At 43.5% G+C, this 20,415-nt stretch overlaps 2 protein-coding genes across 2 annotated transcripts in view; one reads left to right on the top strand and one right to left on the bottom strand.

Moving 5' to 3' along the window:
* LOC309545764 (uncharacterized protein) overlaps positions 1 to 20,415 on the bottom strand; it is a gene marked incomplete at its 5' end in the record, with an annotated part of 733,676 nt that overhangs the window by 116,605 nt on the left and 596,656 nt on the right. The gene's annotated exons all lie outside the window — the stretch shown is intronic.
* On the top strand, positions 10,719 to 12,119 carry LOC309547857 (uncharacterized protein; the record flags this gene model as incomplete). Its single annotated transcript, XM_082247859.1, has 2 exons — positions 10,719 to 11,672; positions 11,922 to 12,119. The coding sequence occupies 2 exons, from the start codon at positions 10,719 to 10,721 to the stop codon at positions 12,117 to 12,119; spliced, it is 1,152 nt and encodes a 383-aa protein (XP_082103985.1).

Here is a 20,415-nt window from a genome sequence, read left to right on the forward strand (position 1 = left end):
GGATCATGCCTATTCTTGACTTCCCATGACATACTATACCGGCAGATACCTTATATGTCATCTCCCAACTAGCTACATACTCCAGAATTATCTGACATTTTACTGTCTCAGCTCAGATGAAGAACTCCATTGTTAATTACCGGATCAAGGACATTCACACATATTAATGCTATGATTAATCATAATACCACATATATTTTGCAAGCTTGCTGTGAATATAATATAATTCCAATAAGTGCCGAATTATGAATTTGGAATAAATATCTAACAGATGAGCACTGATGTGGTACGGATGTGGCATGGATGAGCACTGATGTGGCATGGATGAGCACTGATGTGGCATGGCTGTGGCATGGATGAGCACGGATGTGGCATGGATGAGCACTGATGTGGCATGGCTGTGGCATGGCTGTGGCATGTATGAGCACGGATTTGGCATGGATGAGCACTGATGTGGCATGGCTGTGGCATGGATGTGGCATGGATGAGCACTGATGTGGCATGGATGAGCCATGGATGAGCACTGAGGTGACATGGGTGGGCACAGATGAGACATGGGTGGGCACAGATGAGGCATGGATGTGGCACAGATGGGCATGATTGAGGCATGGATTGTCATGATTGAGGCATGGATGAGGCATGATTGAGGTATGGATGGGCATAATTGAGGTATGATTGGGATATGGATGAGGCAGGGGATGAGTGCTGCTGCAGTCTCTCTCCTCTCCTCACACGCTGTACTGATCGTTGTGTACAATGTGCGAGGAGAGAACTGAACCGGACAAGTGCTGGTATGTTGACAACTGATCGCTCTGTCATTGGACAGAGCAATCACATGGTAAAGGGCCACTGCCATTAGCCCTTTACCATGATCCGTGATGCGCTTGGTCCTGGCGAGCACAGGCAATTCCGTGTGCGCATCCAAGTGGGCGCACGGGAATCGTGATTCTGGGAGGACATCATAATATGCCCTCCCAGAATAAGCCGACCACGCTGTAGCTGTTATTTGGCTATGGCCCGGTCAGCAACTGGTTAATAAGAATAGATATATATTCCTGGGAGATTTGGACATTCATGGAAGGATCAGGTAAGGATTGGTTTGTGTTTGTCTGTAGGATGCCATGGGCTCTCCTTAGGTCGGCGGTGTCGGGGTCTCTGTGTTTGGTATTGGAGTCGGTCTGTAAGGGGCTCCTTAATGCTTTGCATTCTCTGTTGAACCGTTTATTGGATTGTTTGTTGGATGGTTTCTTGTGGATGACTTTTCTCAGCTGGGATGTTTCTACAATGACAATAACAACCGAGATCGGCGCTAGTTCATGGGCTGTGTAAAGTCTATTGAAAAAAACTTACAGCGTCCTGCTGTGTGGGGGGCACCATAAGATGATGAAGTCCACTTGTATCTGAGGCAGCCGTCAGCAAGGGGGAAGACTGAAGTGGTGTTCCCAATACATACCAAGAAAAGAAAGAACAGAGGCGCCTCTAAGTGTAGACCTTTTGAACATTTATTATGGCAGGGTCCAGGGTGCAATACAAGCCTCGTTCTTGCCTCCTCTCCCCGGAAGCCGGTGTTCCGTGAAAAAAACATACCCGTGAGAAAACCATACCCTCGTCACTTCCGAAGGGTATGGATTTCTCACGGTACTTTAACTTGCGGCGGTTACATTATAACAGCTCCTCTGCATCATGGCTCATGTCGGCTCCTTCCCCTGTCACTTCCCTGATCTCGGTTAATAAATATAAAAGCGGATCACGGAGCACAGATCGCCGTCACTTACATTTTATACACCCGCCACCGCTTTTATATTTATTAGGGGAGATTAGGGAAGTGACAGGGAGAGGAGAGGAGATGATTGATGTTGCAGCAGAACTGTTTTAATGTTACCGCCGCAAGTATTAGTGCTGTTAACATATCATACCCTCCGAGCATGCGCACTTGTTAACTTCTTTCTTGTTCAATCACGTCTCCGGGGCTCTGAGCATGCGCTCTGCTGCGCTGCTCTGCTGTTTCAGACCGGAAGTGACGAGGGGTATGGTTTCTTCACGGGGTATGGTTTTTTAACGTTACACCGGCACATCCAGGGAGCAAGTGACAAGCACAAGAAGAGGAGAAGCTCGCCCATCAGCCAAGAAGCACTGGACCCACTGCCCAGGACTCACAATGGGACTCAGCCTTTTATCCTTATTACAGGCCGTTTTTTACACAACCAAATTTGAGTGTACATATGCTTATATGTCATAATAGATGTTCAAAAGGTCTACACTCAGAGGCGCCTCAGTTCTTTCTTTTCTTGGTATGTTTGAGCAAAAGTTCAGCCCAAACAGCGCCTGTTTGCTCAGCGAACATCCAAATTTTCTGTGCGCTCGGCGGGATGTTCGCCCCCCCGAGCACACAGTCAATATGTTGTTAAAGAGCGGGGCTGGGAAGCTGGTCGCCACGCCCTTAACCACTTCCCACCCAAGGATGTTCCTGTACATCCTCGGGTTTCAGTGGTTCAGTGGCAGCTACAAGCATCATCCTGGTACCACTATTTTCAGCCGGCAATTCCCTACAAAGAAGAAGTGATCTGAATGGCTAATTAGCCACTCAATCACTTCTGCGGGTGCCTCTCCAGGGCTCTCCGGTCCCATCATGAAGGCCGGGAGCGATGTGGCCGGCGGCAATGGCTCCTTGGGACAGAGAGAGGAACTGACGTCGTTCTCCTCTCTCTGTAACCCTGGAAATGAATATTCTTCACTTCCAGTTCTGCCCCTTTGTTTACCTGGCCACCAGCAGACAGAGCAGCAGATGATCGGAAACAAATGAAAAGATATCGTTCTAAAGACAATCATTCACAGCCACATCCCTAATTAAGGACATGAAAAACAAGAGCAGAGAAGAGGAAAGGTGCCAAGAAACTCTCAACCCCAATGGAACGAGAGAGTTGGCTCACAGTCCTCCTCTTAGAAAATGGGATTTTAAAGGCTGTATAGTTGGCATTAAACATCATACATTGTATTCTTAAAAGGACACATCTTTATTAAGTTAATCAAAAAAGAGATAAAAACAAGATATATGTAAAATAGATTTTACATCCATAGTTGTAGTGTAATTGCCATGTCCATAAATAGAAACAGAGTGCTGGTAAGTCCTACGCGTTTCGCTGAGCGATTAGGCTCCTATAGTAGCTTCTTCGGGGACTATGTTCAATATTCAAACAACTGTCTCTAAAGGCTAGATTCAAAAAAATTGAAAAAGAAAAAAGCAAAAACAATGCACACAATCACCTTTATAGTCAGACTGTATACATAAAGGTAACTTCCTTACATATATTAATTGCAATGTGCTTACCCTTTTGAACAAACCGCTGCAAAACAAGCTGGGCATATTAAGATAGGAGTCCCATGGCAAAGGGATGAATACAGAGACCCAAAGATATTACCCCACATGGGTAATGGACACCACAAGGGGTCAAACCCTAGGAGGGAAGGCCTGATTGACAGGCACTGGACTGAGCGTGCGTCCTACAGAGGTCCACCAGGACAAGAGAACGAGCAGAAAACCACTCTGTAAGGCAATATATAAAGAGACTAGTATACTTAATCTCCATAGGGATGTTAGATGACTCATAGGCTAACAGTTAAATAGAGGGCCACATTACTCCGAGTATTGGAATCCATTTCCACCATATATACAAGCCACATCCCAGAGTTATACACCGTTCACAATGGCCTGATGAACATATGAGCCAAGCAAACCCAGGATCAATGTCCAAAAGACAGGGGGTCATAAATATCTCTGATACCACAGAGAAAAGATTCCCTTAATGAAAAGAAACAACTATGTAGCCCTGTGTCACCCCCATATATAAAGACCTCCTGAATATATTCATACACAGTATAAATGGCTCTTGAAACACACAGCAAATTGTATATATAAATTGAGAGGGGGGAAGGTATCGGTATCGGCGGTAGAAAAACAATATCGTTCAATCAATAGTATGTACCCCTACTGTGAGCCAGACTCCCTGGTATAGATAAATATACAGTGAAGTCACCTTGTAGGAGTCTCCCAATTATGACAGGCAATGGAAAGAAAAAGGTCCTCTGTCCAGGTCCTGTGTGTTCAGGGAGCTGCGTCCGGCTTCCTGCACCGCAGAGGGCCTTAATGAAGCCGGTTCCCCCTGGAAATGACTTGGCCGTAACCCGGTCCCCATACATCACTTTCGGTGTGGGCGCCATGATGACCTACAGGGAGCCAGCGTGAACCACAAACAATGTTCGCGGAAGACACGCCGGCTGCCTGTAACGTCTTAACCCACCCGATCAAGAGATTGGGGTTCGGGGCCAAAGGGAGGAGCAAAGGGACTGCCCCGCCCCCACACTGGCTGAGCACCCGAATGCACGTCAGTCAAGTGGCAAAAACCTCCAGATCAACACCCCATAGATGCCAAGGGCAATGTCCAAATCCCAGCATACTCTGCAATGGAATACCAATATTTTAAAAGAATAGTATCCAACATACATATTGATATTTTTACAGAATAGTATTCAACATACATATTTGATACAAAGTACATAATATACATATTTCCTTTTCATGCATCCACATAATCAATACATAGATCGGGGAAAAAACAAAACAAAAACATCAATTAAGCAGAATATATGACTCTCTTGCAAGTCATATCACTCCAAAAATGGCTTGAATGATAATGCTGTATTCAAGCCGGGTGGCCTGTAGGTTGTAAATCCATTTGGCCTCACATTTTAAGATTTGATTATCAAAAATGACCACCTCTTGGATTTTTGAGGATAGTTTCAAGTACTGAACATAGAATAGCTTGGGGATCATAGCTATGATTGGGGCCAATATGTTTACCAATTGGTGTGTATAATAGACCAACATCTATATAGTAAAGGTAGTCTTGTATGCGTCATGAAAAAGCCCTTTTTGTCTTTCCCACGTAAAACGATCCACAAATACAGTTTACCAAATATACAACACCCTCCGTACGGCAATCAGCATAGAATCGGGGCTTCGATACACCTCCTCATGGGAAGGGGAGGGAATTACCCTCCCTTACCCAGGGGCATTGGTCACAGCCACCATAACGGTAGGTTTCTGTAGCTCCCGTAGCTCCCTCCGAAACATTATCCATGAGATAGGTAGTGGCTGTGAACCAACTGATCTCTTAGAGATTGTGCTCTGCGATATACAATTTTCGGTTGTCCTCGTATATATTTAGATATAATCGCATCGTCTGTGTGGAAATGCCAGTTACAGTTCACTACATTACGGATCAGCTGATGATGGAGGTAATATTTCATCACAATTTTTGTGGTTTCATTTGCTTTACGAATTTTAGATTCAAAAATGAATTTCTCCCTAGAATGCTTTTTTGTTCTAATATACGCTCTTTTGAGTGATTTCCTACTATATCCTCTAGCCATTAGACGGTGCTGCAGGGCCTTAGCCTCTAGTTTGAAATCGCTGTCTTTACCACAGTTCCTACATAGCCTTATATACTAAGTATAGGGAACGCTACGCACCAGTGGATGACCACTCATTGAGAGGAGTATAGTATAATAAACAAGAAAAAAATTGGGGGAGCAAACCCTGAACATGTATATCTAAAGCCGGTGCAGCTATGAACCAAGCGACATGCATATTAAAAAAGAATAGCGCACACATGCAAAAGAAATGACTATCAAATATGGAGACAATCCATAAATAAAAATGGGGATTTGGTCCCACCATATGGCCATATCGTGCTCAAGCCCACCACTACGTCAAAGTACCCCATTGTCAGTGGGTCCTACACTATCCATAAAAAACCTCAGACCTCTGAGGTTGAGCACCCCACCCCCCACACACACCTGTATTCTATCAGTGTCCACTATCAAGTAGATATAGGAGGAGTCCCTTGTAGTGCATTAGCACATCTCTCCCAGCAAGGACTGTTGTCTCCAAGGGTTAGAGAGGCAGGATTCACCCTTTTTTTATGGATAGTGTAGGACCCACTGATAATGGGGTACTTTGACGTAGTGGTGGGCTTGAGCACGATATGGCCATATGGTGGGACCAAATCCCCATTTTTATTTATGGATTGTCTCCATATTTGATAGTCATTTCTTTTGCATGTGTGCGCTATTCTTTTTTAACATAGGAGTATAGTATTCCCTGCGGTCTCTTTAGGATAGAGGGAGGTATATAGGGAACCATCAGGGTTTAGAAACAACTTCGTTTTCAGAAAGGAAATGCTTTTGGTGTCATATTGTACTGTGAACTTAAGATTATATTGATTGTTCGATATATAATCGATGAAGGACAGAAGCTCAGCACAAGTGCCCATCCAGATGATGAGCACGTCGTTGATGTATCTGCGCCACAAAGCAATGTGGCGAAGATACATCAACACGCCATTATCTGACAAGATCTCGGTCCCATTGGCTGCATGGGGGGGCAGATGAGAGATTAATAGACCCCAAATCTCTCCATAAAGAGGACCTGTCATGGCCCATGCTATCACAAGGGGTGTTGTTCATTCCTTGTGATAGCAATAAAGTTTGTGCAAAAAAAATGTAAAAAAAAGTGTAAACATTTTTTGTATATAAAAAAAAAAAAATTAAAGTGCCACCGTCCCACCGTGCTTACGCGCACATGCGAACACATACGTTACTCCCACACGCATATGTAAACAGCAATCTCACCACACATGTGAGGTATTGTTGCAAATGTCAGAGCAAACGCAATAATTCTATCACCAGACCTCCTGTGCCACTCTAAGATGGTAACCTGTAAAAGTGTTTATAGCGTCGCCAATGGAGAATTTTAAGCACCGTAGTTTTCCGCCATTCCATAGGCAGACGCAATTTTAAAGCGTGACATGTTGGGTATCTATTTACTCGATGTAACATCATATTTCACAATATACAAAAAATTGGGCTAACTTTACGTTTTTTTTATTTATTTTTTTTTATTAATGAATGTGTTTTTTTCCCAAAAAATTGCGTTTAAAAAAACGCTTCACAAATACCGTGTGACATAAAAAATTGCAACACACACCATTTTATTCTCTGGGGTCTCTGCTAAAATAAATATATATATATATATATATATATAATGTTTGGGGGTTCTAAGTAATTTTGTATCAAACAAAGTAGATTTTTACATGTAGGAGCGAAGTGTCAGAATAGGTTTGGAAAGGAGGTGGTTAACAATGAATGAGTCATCAGCTGCCTGTGCCTGCCCCCGCCCTGAACCATAGCAGGCCACATACACCGAAAATGGGGGGGGGTTGGTTGTTTGGGATGGGGGACGGGGGGCTCTGCCCTCCCTAATGGGGACAAGGGTCTTTTCCTGACAAACCTGGGCAGTGGACTTATCAGAATCTGGGGCCCGCAGGTTCCCCCCAACCCCCCCCCCCCCCCATATAAATGACTAATTTACCAAAAAAGTGTCATAAATAAATAAAACCGGTACACAGATTTCTGGTTCGGAATGCCTGCTGGAGCATGCTGGGTCAGTGACGTCACACGCTCCTTACCTACTTAGGAACTGTCAATCAGAGGAGCAGGCATTTGGCGGTCAGCCTTCCTCGCGGGCGGAGTGTTTTTTCTTTTTTTCGGGTCCGGCGGTGCGGCAGGCGTCATGATTGACAATGAATCTGCATCAGGGGACATTGTTTTTTTTGTAATTAAATTCGATTTAAACATTTTAAAATGTATTTTTTTTTTAAAACGGACTTGTCAAAAATCTGTGTACTGTTTTTATTTATTTTTGTGAATGAGTAGATGTACAATGTACCCTATAATTATTCACATAGAGGGGTCGGGATCTGGCTTCCAGGGGCTTAAAAGGGGCTTCCAGATTCTGATAAGCCACCAGCCTGCAGACCACCACCACCCAGGATTGTCAGGAAGAGGCCCTTGTCCCCATCAACATGGGGACAAGGTGCCTTGGGGTGGGGGGGCAGAGCCCCCCTGCCCCAAAGCACCCACCTCCCATGTTGAGCGCATGTGGCATGGTATGGTTCAGAAGAAGGGGGCCTGCCAGGCAGAGTGCTCAGAAAAGGATCTGGTATAGATCTGGGAGAGACCCCAAAAAAGTTTTTTTTTTTTTTATTATTTTGGTCCCACGCCATTTTTTTGTATTACCAGGTGCCAGCAATAGCTTGCAGCCACAAAGTACATTAAATTTTTTTTTTTTTTTTTTTGTTTAGAAATGTTAGTTTTGCTGCAGCAGGTTCTATACACGGTACAGATGTGCTACTTTACAGGCAGACTAAGGGGACCCACCAGGAACTATATTTAGAGGAATTTTCCATTTTTACCGTTTCACTTTAAGCATCAATAAAATCACTGCTCCTTTAAAAATTGTTTTTCAAAAAAATGTTTGCATGTTTTGCATTGGTACGTGTCCCCAGTTCATCCACTTTGTTCACCCACCCATGAAACCTCTGCTGCAGCCAGAAGTGGCGGTATCTCTACTGCGGCTAAATGACAGCTTCCAGTTTGGTGGGTGGGATGCTGGCAGCCATCACCATCCTAACAACCAATGACGGCGTGCAGTCTGACCACCTGCCTCTGAGCAACCAATAAAATTTCACTGCACAGTGTCACTGGGATCTAGCACACAGGTGGCCAGGAATATGTGATTTTGGGATGAAGTCGTGAAATTTAGTCAATTTAGTGAATAACATCACATGGGAGCCCCTTACTCTACTTTCAGCTTCCAGCTTGGGAAATGTCATTTGCAGTGAGATTCTGTGGGGAGCAGATAGTCTGGTTGGTCCTCATGTTTTTCTGGAGGGATCTACTTTCCTGGATGCCATTATTATAGACTTGTTTTTTATTTTTTATTTTTTTTGGGGGGGGGGTGCTGTTTAGACTTGTCATTGTGCTGTGTTGTGTTTTTATTGTAAATGAGTAACTAGACATACTATGTACCCCTTACTCATTCATGTAGGGGGAGCAGGATATCTGGGGGCCTCCTTTTTTGTAGGGGGCTTCCCGATTCTGATAATTCCCCGCTGCAGACCCTCGCAACCATTCGGCCAGAGTTTTAGGGGAGAAGCCCTGTCCCTACCAACATGAGGACATGGTGCTTTGCTAGGGTGCCTCTGTCAGGGTACCCTTCTCATGTGGAGGGCATGTGGCCTGGTATGGTCCAGTGCAGATTCCACATCCAGGTGCCCCTCCACCACTTCAGTTGGACATCCACTCATCAGCCAATCATTTATTGATGAGACGTTTATTAATGAGATCTACAGCCAGGTCAGGTGACAATGTATTCCTGCATGATGCCTGAATAAAGATGAAGTTGGTCAGCATGTCACACCCTTTACATATCCCATCACTTCCTTACCAATTCATACAAAGATATCACACCCCTATTCCTTCTGAAATGGGAAGAGATTTGGGTCATACATTCACCCAGACAGAAAGATATCATATCCTATTCTTTGCTCACAAATCCTCCTTTCCCAGCAGTGTCCAGGAGTCCGGATATAACATTCTGACCAGATGGTATACAGTCCCCACTCTTTTACTCAAACATTTCCCCACAACCTCTCCTACCTGTTAGAGGTGAAATAATGCCAGGAGAACTCTATTACATATATTCTGGGAATGTCCTCTGATACACATTTTGGAGAGAAATTCAAAGATAACAAACATCTAACCAGAATATGACCCCCCTTTCTAAGACCCAATATAAAATAATGACTGCTCATTCACCTTATAGGTGTGATCAGATCTTCTATCCCACTGAAATGGAGATGCATGGATCCCCTACAGTGTGTCTGTGGATTTCCAGGGTTAGTAAGATCTCACCACATTCCTGAAGTGCAAGGAAGATAATTAGGAATAATTAGAAGATAATTGATTTTCAAGATTCGCCTCCTGTTGATTCCAAAGAGGTTTGCATCTAAGTCTGCAATTTTTTTAAATTTTAAACACACTTGCTGAATACACCTAGATTGTAAGCTCTAAGGAACAGGGTCGCCCAATTCCTCCAGTATTGAATTGTATTGTAACTGTATTGTCTTCCCTCATTGTAAAGCGCTGCACAAACTGATGGCGCTATATAAATCCTGTATAATAATAATAATACACCTGTAAATAAAACCCAAGCACCTTCCCCCATCACTATGAAGCTAATTTCTCTGAATGAGAACAAAGAATGAGATTCTCCTTCTGGAAATTGTAATAAATTGTCTATTTTATCAGCCAATGGGAATAATATAGTGTCCGCAGGAAAATGAAATACAAATATTTAAACCTGTATAATATTGTACATAATGTTTCTATATATTCAATATATTTAATAATTAATGTTCATAAAGAAAGAAACTTTATTCAGACGTTTTTCTTAAAGAATTCTGTTTTCTTTATTTTTTTAGTACAGGAGGATTTATGAACCAAGTTTTCGATCATTTTGGACTTCATCAATTCAGCTGAGCCACATGGGAAATGAGTCATATGGGTGTCTTATGTGACTGAAAGTCTTAATCACAATTCACTGGAGGATTCATACAGGACACAAGTCATATCCGTGTTCTAAAGGAACAAATGTTTTGGATCTTCAACATTGATCCAGCCTTAGAGGACAACAGGAGAGAAGTAATTTCAGTGTTCTGGACGTGACAATGGCTTTACAGTAAAGTTCAACCCATATATACATAAGAGAAGTAATTTCAGAAGATATTTATTGTTTGGAATGTGATAAACATTTTACAATGGAAGCAAAACATGTCACACACCAGGAGGTTTACAATGGAGAGAAGTCATATCATTGTTCTGAATGTGGGAAAGCGTTTACAACCAAGCAAGAACTTATCAAACACCAGAGGGTTCACACTGGAGAAAAGCCATATCATTGTTCTGAATGTGACAAAGTTTTTACAGCAAAGGGTAATCTTATTGCACACCAGAGGGTTCACACTGGAGAGAAGCCATATCAGTGTTCTGAATGTGACAAAGTTTTTACACAGAAGTCACATCTTATCACACACCAAAAGATTCACAGTGGAGAGAAGCCATATTATTGTTCTGAATGTGGCAAATCTTTTACAACAAAGGGTGATCTTATCAAACACCAGAGGATTCACACTGGAGAGAAGCCATATCAGTGTTCTGAATGTGGCAAAGCGTTTACAACCAAGTATGAACTTATCACACACCAGAGGGTTCGCACGGGAGAGAAGCCATATCAATGTTTTGAATGTGGCAAAGCTTTTACAATAAAGGGTCATCTTATCGCACACCAAAAGATTCACACTGGAGAGAAGCCATATCAGTGTTCTGAATGTGGCAAAGCTTTTACAACCAAGCAAGAACTTATCAAACACCAGAGGGTTCACACTGGAGAAAAGCCATATCAATGTTTTGAATGTGACAAAACTTTTACACAGAAGTCACCTCTTATCACACACCAAATGATTCACAGTGGAGAGAAGCCATATCAGTGTTCTGAATGTGGCAAAGCTTTTACAACCAAGCATGAACTTATCACACACCAGAGGGTTCACAGTGGAGAGAAGCCATATCATTGTTCTGAATGTGACAAAGTTTTTACACAGAAGTCACATCTTATCATACACCAGAGGGTTCACACTGGAGAGAAGCCATATCAGTGTTCTGAATGTGGCAAAGCTTTTACAACCAAGCAAGAACTTATCAAACACCAGAGGGTTCACACTGGAGAAAAGCCATATCAATGTTTTGAATGTGACAAAACTTTTACACAGAAGTCACCTCTTATCACACACCAAATGATTCACAGTGGAGAGAAGCCATATCAGTGTTCTGAATGTGGCAAAGCTTTTACAACCAAGCAAGAACTTATCACACACCAGAGGGTTCACAGTGGAGAGAAGCCATATCATTGTTCTGAATGTGACAAAGTTTTTACAGCAAAGGGTAATCTTATCGCACACCAGAGGGTTCACACTGGAGAGAAGCCATATCAGTGTTCTGAATGTGACAAAGTTTTTACACAGAAGTCACATCTTATCATACACCAGAGGGTTCACACTGAAGAGAAGCCATATCAGTGTTCTGAATGTGGCAAATCTTTTACACAGAAGTCAAACCTTATCAAACACCAGAGGATTCACAGTGGGGAGAAGACCTATTAGTGCTCTGAATGTTACAAAGCTAATGTTGGGCTAATCTATCACCAGAGGATTGACAAGCTTTAGTTGCAGAGATGAAACTTTGGGAAAAAGGAGGACATTAAACGACTTGCAAATACCCTATTAGTTTCACAACCCAAATCTCCTCCAACAGTCTAGGGAAGAATTGAAAAGATAAAATGGTACTTTAAAAAAATGCAAGCTAACATCTGTGAGCAAACAGGAATGTAATAGATGGATGCACACCTAAAATGCATGTGAATATTTCACAGTTTGACATTTTTTTCAGATAAGCACCAATGATTGAACGGTTTTCCTCACGATTCTCATCTTCATCTTTTTTTTTTTTTTACTGAAAATAACAAATCTATAGACATAACAGGTGATAAAACGATGTTGCAGAGGGAACTCTGGGAATGATAATCACAGATTGCATTACACATTAAGTTAGCAGACTTCCTGCTGTTGATCTTATGTATGAATTGTGTTCTGATATTTACTGTCCTGCTGTAAAAGGTGTAAATGATTGCCCACATCTTTCCTGTAGTAGCCGGGACTACAAACTCATATTAGGAATGTTAGGATGAGTACCTACCCAAGTGGTTCATTTTTTTTGGATTTTGGAGAAACATTTCACATGGTTTCTTAAATTCCATTAATGACACTGCCAAGGGGAGTCTCACTTCACTAACAATAGGAGAGCCAATCACAGGCCAGTAACGTTTCATGGTTTATCAATGTAATTGCCTCAATTCCCCCCATAGCTGTACTTTAGGTTATGTTGCCCCTCCCATATGTGTAAGGGAAAGCCTCAATTTCTCCCAATACTCCCCTGACCTTCCAGTGAGAAGAAACATTTTCTCTGGAGTGGAAATGTTTTATGCAGCGAGTCCTTCATAGACGGGATGGGGAATCTAAAAAAAATCTAAGATAATTAGGATGAACCCGTGTACTGGAGTCATGGATCAGATAACCAATGAGACCATTGATGTTATAGCAGAGCTGACAGCAGAAGTGTCTCCATCACCTAAGGTGGTGTCACAGAACTGCATGGCTGCTGACTATCTCTGGGAAGCTCAAGGTCGAGTCTACAATCTGGTGTCACATAGAGAGTGTTGTACATTTATTTTATATCATGAGGATCTCAGAAGGAGACATCTACACAAGGTAAAGGAGATCCAACTGTCACCTGGATGGGAGGAAGTGGAATCCATTTTCTTGGATGAGTTTAGTTGGAACTTGGTTGAGTAATGTGGTGGGATTGCTTCTTAAGCCTTTAGGTTACTATAATAGTTTTGATAATAATTTTATACAATGCTGTTGTTGTTTCTTGATTTTTCTTTTTAACTCACATGGTTAAATTCAGATTTAGCTAAAACCCAAAACATTATATATTTTCTGAAATCAGAGACCCTGGAGAAAAAAATGGGGGTTTTAGTTTTTTATGTCACACAATATTAGCACAGCTTTTTATCAAATGCATATTTTCTGTAAAAATACAGTAAGGGTAATTTTAGGGCACACAAATAAACTTATGACATCATTTCTTTGGTAAAATATAACAGATGAGGTTGTGTTGAGCAAATAAATATCAGACACATCAAGCTTTAAAATTTGTGCATACTTGGTGACACACTTCAGTACCTACAAATTGCCCATAGGTGACGCTATACAAACCTTTACAGGTCATCAGTATAAAAAGTTATCCATGAATGATGTCCCTAGAGTTATTCCTCTCACTCTGGTGTGTGCAGCGATATGTAAGATGTGTCGTGTGATTGTTGTTTTCCTACATAACCGCACCCAGCACTGACATTTCCATATGTATATGGGAACTGGGGGTATAAAATTTGTTTTGTGGTTTGTTTGTTTTTATTTGCAGTGTTTTACTTTAATTTTATTAAACTTTAGTTTAGTTGTTCTCCTTCAGGTCCTCTAACCTTGTAGATGGTGACATGGACTTGTTGTGTGGGAATGAGCAGGAGGGGCTCGGGGTTATCTTCTACCCAATGAGCTTGTTATGGATAAAAGATGAAAGTGTCTTCTGGGAATTTACAGGGATTTGGATGTTTAGAGGGTTACATAAGTGGGCGGGGCTGGTATTAATGAGGGGCGTGTCATATGGTAATCAGTTTCTTAGCATAGATGATATAAATGGTATAAATATCTCCTTGAAATGTAAACAATCTATCTCTTTTCTTCTGTTGGTAAAGTGTCACATATATATGATTAATAAAGTTGGATGATATTTTCACCGCACAATACTGTGGTCTGGGTTCTTCTACAACACATCCACCCAAAAATGTAATCTTCCAGTTATAGGAGTCTGGTGGAATGGGTGACAAGCTGATTGTATCTCTTAGGTCTAGGGGCGGATTGCCCATTTGGGCACTCTGGCACTGTCTGAGGGTCCGTGGTCAGTAGGGGGGCCCTGAAAGAGGCTCAGTCCACTCCTGGAGGTGCCCACAGCTTAATATGCAGAAGAGAGGTTTAAGCCTGGAGGAGGCATGGCATTCTTTATGACGGTTTCTGCAGTGCTGGGAGAGGACTCAGGTGCTGGCCGGGATGAGAGAGCGATGGTGGAGCCATGGGGATGGTAGCAGCGGCAGCCACTCCGGCCACCTCTCCCCCTGTGGAATTCAGCAGAGGGGTGGGGCTACCGTCCACATCCCCACCATGGGGGACAGCCAGTGCTGAACTTAGAGAGCTGGAGGTGGCAGAAGGCACTGCAGAGCGGAGTCATCTCATAGCTAGCAACCCGCCTTGTGTGCAGCAGGTCAGTGTGTGATCGCCAGCCCAGCAGTTTAGTGTCACTCTGCTTTATTCTATACCAGCAAGGCTGAGTGTTCCTGCCCATTGCCCATCCACCAGGTGCTATTCCCTATCCCATATCTAATAACCCTGATTTCTATATACATAGTGAGTGCTATTCCCTATATACTGTATAAGACTGATATGTGCACACTGAGTGCTGGTACCTACCTGCATATATAACACTGACATCTTTATACGGAGTGCCACTCAGTGTACAGATATCAGTGTTATATATAGGGAAGATTCGGGGTGTCTGGCTGTGCAGGGTGGGGGATCCCAGCTACTTACAGATCCTATAGGGTTCCGCTAGGGGTAAGATGAGTAGATTTATGGTACTCTTTTCCATCGTTTTTATACATTTTATTGCAGTTTTTTTGTCACAGGGATGGGCCTTGTTTAACCACTTCTGGACTGGAAGGATTTTCCCATTTAATGGCCAGGCCCTATTTTGCCATTCGGCACTGCGTTACTTTAACAATTGCGCGGTCATGCGACACTGTAACCAAATAAAATTGACGTCCTTTTTCCCACAAATAGAGATTTTTTTGGGGGGTATTTGATCACGTCTGCGATTTTTATTTTTTGCGCTATAAACAAAAAAAGAGCGACCATTTTGAAAAAAAATATATATTTTTCACATTCTGCTATATAACATTCCCAAAAAAATTTAAAAAATCAAATTTTTTTTAACATTTTAGGCCAATTTGTTTTCTGCTACATATTTCTTGTAAAAAACAATCGCAATAAGCGTATTTTGATTGGTTTGCGCAAAAGTTATTGCGTTTACTAACTACGGGAAAGATTTGTGTCATTTTTATTTATTTTATTTTTTTTTACTAGTAATGGCGGTGATTTGCGTTTTTTTTTTTTTTTAGCAGGACTGCGACATTGCGGCGGACAGATCGGACCCCTAACTGACACTTTTGGGGGGACCAGTGACATTACTACAGTAATCAGTGCTAAAAATATGCACTGTCACTGTACTAATGCAATTGGCAGAGAAGGGGTTAACACTGTTGGTGATCAAGGGGTTAAATGTAAGCCTAGGGGAGTGATTCTAACTGTGGGGGGGCGGGGCTTGTGAAATGATCACAGAGACATGCAATCCTATATAGAAGGATCACAGGAGCTCTGTGATCATTGCAGGGAGAAGGACGGGCGGCTGTGTTTACAACATCCGATCTTTCTTCTCTCTCAGCGGGGAGCGATCGTGGGTGTCCGGTGACAATCGGAGCCGTCTGACACATGCGCCGGCTTCCCCGCTGACGATCGGGGGTAGGAGCGCTCCGCTGCACACTCGCCCCCTACCTTCTCCCAGACAAATGACGTACCAATACGTGGTTAAGCCTGGGAGAGCCACTCTGCCGCCATATATATACAGTATACGGTCAGCAAGTGGTTAAATAAGAGGACCGTCTTTTCATTTCACTTTAAGGAATTCATTGGTAGTATTTCTTCCCTCTAGTTGCCGATTCTAATCCTGTTCTGAATTTCCTCCTTCCTTGTAACCTCAAGGCAGACGCGGACAGACTCCATGGAGACATTTTACTTATAAATAAATCTGTGTAAACTTTTCTACCTATTTGTATGAATGTTATTCTGTTCAGCCAGTTATGTTATTTATGTCCCCCTGCTAGACAGCAGAGCCAGGTTGTGACCTCACTTTTCTCTGCACTGTATAAGGAATTCAGATTGGTCACCACCCTGCCCCCATCCTGTGACTGAACAAAGAAGAAGAAACTGTCACTACTGCCCCTCCCCCTCCAGTGTGACTATAGCACAGTGAGTTGATGATAGTTTAAAAAAAACTACCAAAATCTGATATATTTTCTGAAAGCGGAGACCCTGTAGAATAAAAAGATGGTGGTTGGAATTTTTTCGGTCACACAATATTTGTGTAACTTTTTATCAGTTCTACATTTTCAGTAAACTATACGTTCCAATAAATGTTAGTGCAGACAAAGCACAATATAATACCACATTGTTTGTAGAAAATAAAAGATGAAGTTGTGTGGAGTAAAAGGATACAAATCCTGTGTGTGTCCATGAGACTGGGAGAATTACAGCGCCCAAAATGATCAATAGGTGACATTTTCACTGCTTGTGGACCGCCCACTGCGTTCTTACTGCGGCCGAGCGGCCCCGCTGTGCTGGATGAGGTACATGGATGACATCCAGCATTTCCAGGTAGGGGGCGCTCCCACCACCCCATCTGTGCTGTCATTCAGTACAGCACAAGTCGGTCAGCAGGTCCCAGCCAATGATTTTTAGCCTGGAGCTGCTGATTGGCTGTACGGAATCACAGATCAGCCGTGTCAATGTTTTGTAATCACAGACACAGGAACTGCACCGTTCTTCTCTCTCTCTGAGCCCTTTTCTGTTCAGAGAGAGAAGAAAGCAGACCTGTGTGAGTCCAATCAGCACATTTACACTTCCACACACTTAGTGAGGCACATTTAACTCCTTGATGATGGAGAAGATGTCCCTGCTAAGATCAGACGTACCCGACCCCAGGTTACTGAGGTGCTAGAAAAGCAGAGTTATGCTCATATGCAGCAGAGTGCCAGTACTAGCGCTGCTCCAGAGGCCTCGTACATCCTGGCCTTTTACACACCAGCCCTGCAGTATCCCATGGTGATGTGGAGAGTCCCAGAAGTGCAGTACAAGCTGGTGAGGAGGCCGGCACTAATAGCGGAGTGCAAGCGCAGCCACCAAGATTTCAAGCACAGGCCTGTAGAGCCCATTCAGAGGTGCTTGTGAACTCTAATTGGCTGCCCCCAGATTCAGCAGAACCCATTACCCTCCCCCCATTCACAGCCCAGCTCAGGGTTCAGATGTAATCCGCCAATTTAACAACCCCCCTGACTTTTTTTTTAGCTGTTTTTTCAGCCAAGACCTCTTTAATTTGATTTTGGACCAAAATAATCTTTATGCTGACCAGTACATCGCCACCAACCCAAACTCATACCTTGCCAGGCCATTCGAGTGGAAACCTGTCCCAATTTCTGAATTTAAGACTCCTTTGGAACTCATCCTTAATATGGGCATTACAAAAAAATAATGAATTGCAGTCATATTGGTCCACAGAGCCAGGGCCAGTGCAAGGATTTTTGACACCCTAGGCGAAACCTAATTTTGCCGCCCCCCCTGGCTACGCCCTTGACTCCACCCCCTTTGCCCTGCCCATGTAATGCATATGACCTACCTGCCTCTACACTGACCTACCAAACCACTACACTGACCTGCCTGCCCCCTACACTAACCTACCCCACCCTTATACTGACCTACCTGACCACTACACCGACCTACCTCGCCCCACACTGACCTACCTGACACATACACTGACTTACCTGACACATACACTGACCTACCTGACTCATACACTGACCTACCTGACTCATACACTGACCTACCTGACTCATACACTGACTTACCTGACACATACACTGACCTACCTGACACATGCACTGACTTACCTGACACATGCACTGACCTACTTGACACATACACTGACCTACCTGACACATACACTGACTTACCTGACACATACAGTGACTTACCTGGCACATACACTGACTTACCTAACTCATACACTGACCTACCTGACTCATAGACTGACCTACCTGACTCATACACTGACCTACCTGGCCCCTACATTGACCTACCTGACACATACACTGACCTACTACTTGACACATACACTGACCTACCTGACACATACACTGACTTACCTGACACATATACTGACCTACCTGATTCCTACTTCCTTCCCTACTAACACTCCCTTCCTCCCACCCCCCACACAGACAGCTTGATGTAGATCAGATGCATCCTGATCCGTACCTCTTCTTAACTTCATCGTCCATCTCATCTGGACTCTCCTCTCTTCAGCAGTGGGCAGGCTGTGGGTAGTATTGTTTAGAACTCGGAGTCCTTGCCAGCGCCATGCAGCTGCTCTTTGGTGTCCTCCGCTGGCCAGGAGGTCAGGTAACAGTCACTCTCCCAATGCTTCTGTGATCTCCGGCCACCCCTGGTGTCATGGTTCCCGGCTCAGACCCTGCACACATGGTTTGACTTCTGGTGAGGTGTCTGTCAGCTATCTTCCTCTGATTGGGCTGCAGCACCAGGCGGGACATGCTGTCTGTTCTACAGGCTCCACTACAGGTGCAGGCGGCCTCAGGGAGGGGAATGGAGCTGAGGAGAAACAGCAGACATCTCAGATTGCCCAGGGAAAGGAGAAGGGAGGAGGGGTTTTGTCCCGGCTCTCTTCCTCTCCTGTTCTCACTACTGCTAGGGCTCCACAGTTATTTGAAGACACAGATACTAAAGGCAGGCTGGGCTGGGGATGCAGTATGTTTCCAGCAGACGGATGTTGACAGTGTTGTCCCGGCGGGAGGGCGCTCTGAACCCGCAGAGTGCCCCCAGAGCAGAGACAGAAAGCACCGAGCCCTGGACATCACTGCAAAGGCTGAGGAAGGGGAAGAGGAGTAGTTGCGGGCAAGAAGACAGGGCAAAACACTGGCAGCAATAGGGGCGGCTCGCTTGCTTAACACTGCAGCGGCACACCGATGTGGCGCTCTAGGCCAGTGCCTACCTTGCCTATAGGTAGCGTCGGCCCTGCACAGACCCGATTCATCATATCCCCGTGTTCTCTGCTGCAATGGCCAGGCAAAGATAGGAGAAAATAATGTGTTTCATGCACTTCAATGACAATACAATTGTAGCAAAAATAAGATCTTCCATGGACTCAACATGCCTCTCATCAAATACTGTGGGGTGTATACATTCCAAAAAGGGGTAATTTAGGGGATGTTTTATGGACTTAGCATTTAGGAGCCTCCGAAAATGTGATAGGTAGTCAGGAAACTCAATTTGCCTTGAAAGCCCGAAGGTGGTCATTGCATTTTGGGGACCTCTATGTGGCTAGGCTGCCAAAAAATAAAATCTTCCATGGATTCAACATGTCTCTCAGCAAATACTGTGGGGTGTATACTTTCCAAAAAGGGATCATTTAGGGGATGTTTTCTGGACCTAGCATTTAGGAGCCTCCGAAAATGTGATAGGTAGTCAGGAAACCTTGTCATGTGTCTTGAAAGACTGAAGGTGGTCATTGGATTTTTGGGACCTGTATGTGGCTAGGCTGCCAAAAGGTCTCTCACATGTGGGATCCCCATACTCAGGAGAAGTAGCAAAATGTGTTTTGGGGTGTAATTCCACATATACCCATTGCATGTGTGAGAAATATCTCAATAAAATGACAACTTTGTGTAAAAAAAAATAAAAAAAAAATAGATTTTTCTTTTTCCAACCACTTATTGGCAAAAAATGAAATTTACCATGGATTCCACATGTCTCTCAGCAAATACCTTCCAAAAAGGGGCCCTTTGGGGGGATGTTTGTACTGTCTTTACATTTTACTGCCTCAAGAAATGTGATAGGCCACCAGAAAGTAAAGCTGCGTAAATTCCAGTATATACACCATCAT

This window comes from Pelophylax lessonae (assembly GCF_965119305.1).
Source record: "Pelophylax lessonae genome assembly, chromosome: 2".
Lineage (NCBI taxonomy): Eukaryota > Metazoa > Chordata > Amphibia > Anura > Ranidae > Pelophylax > Pelophylax lessonae.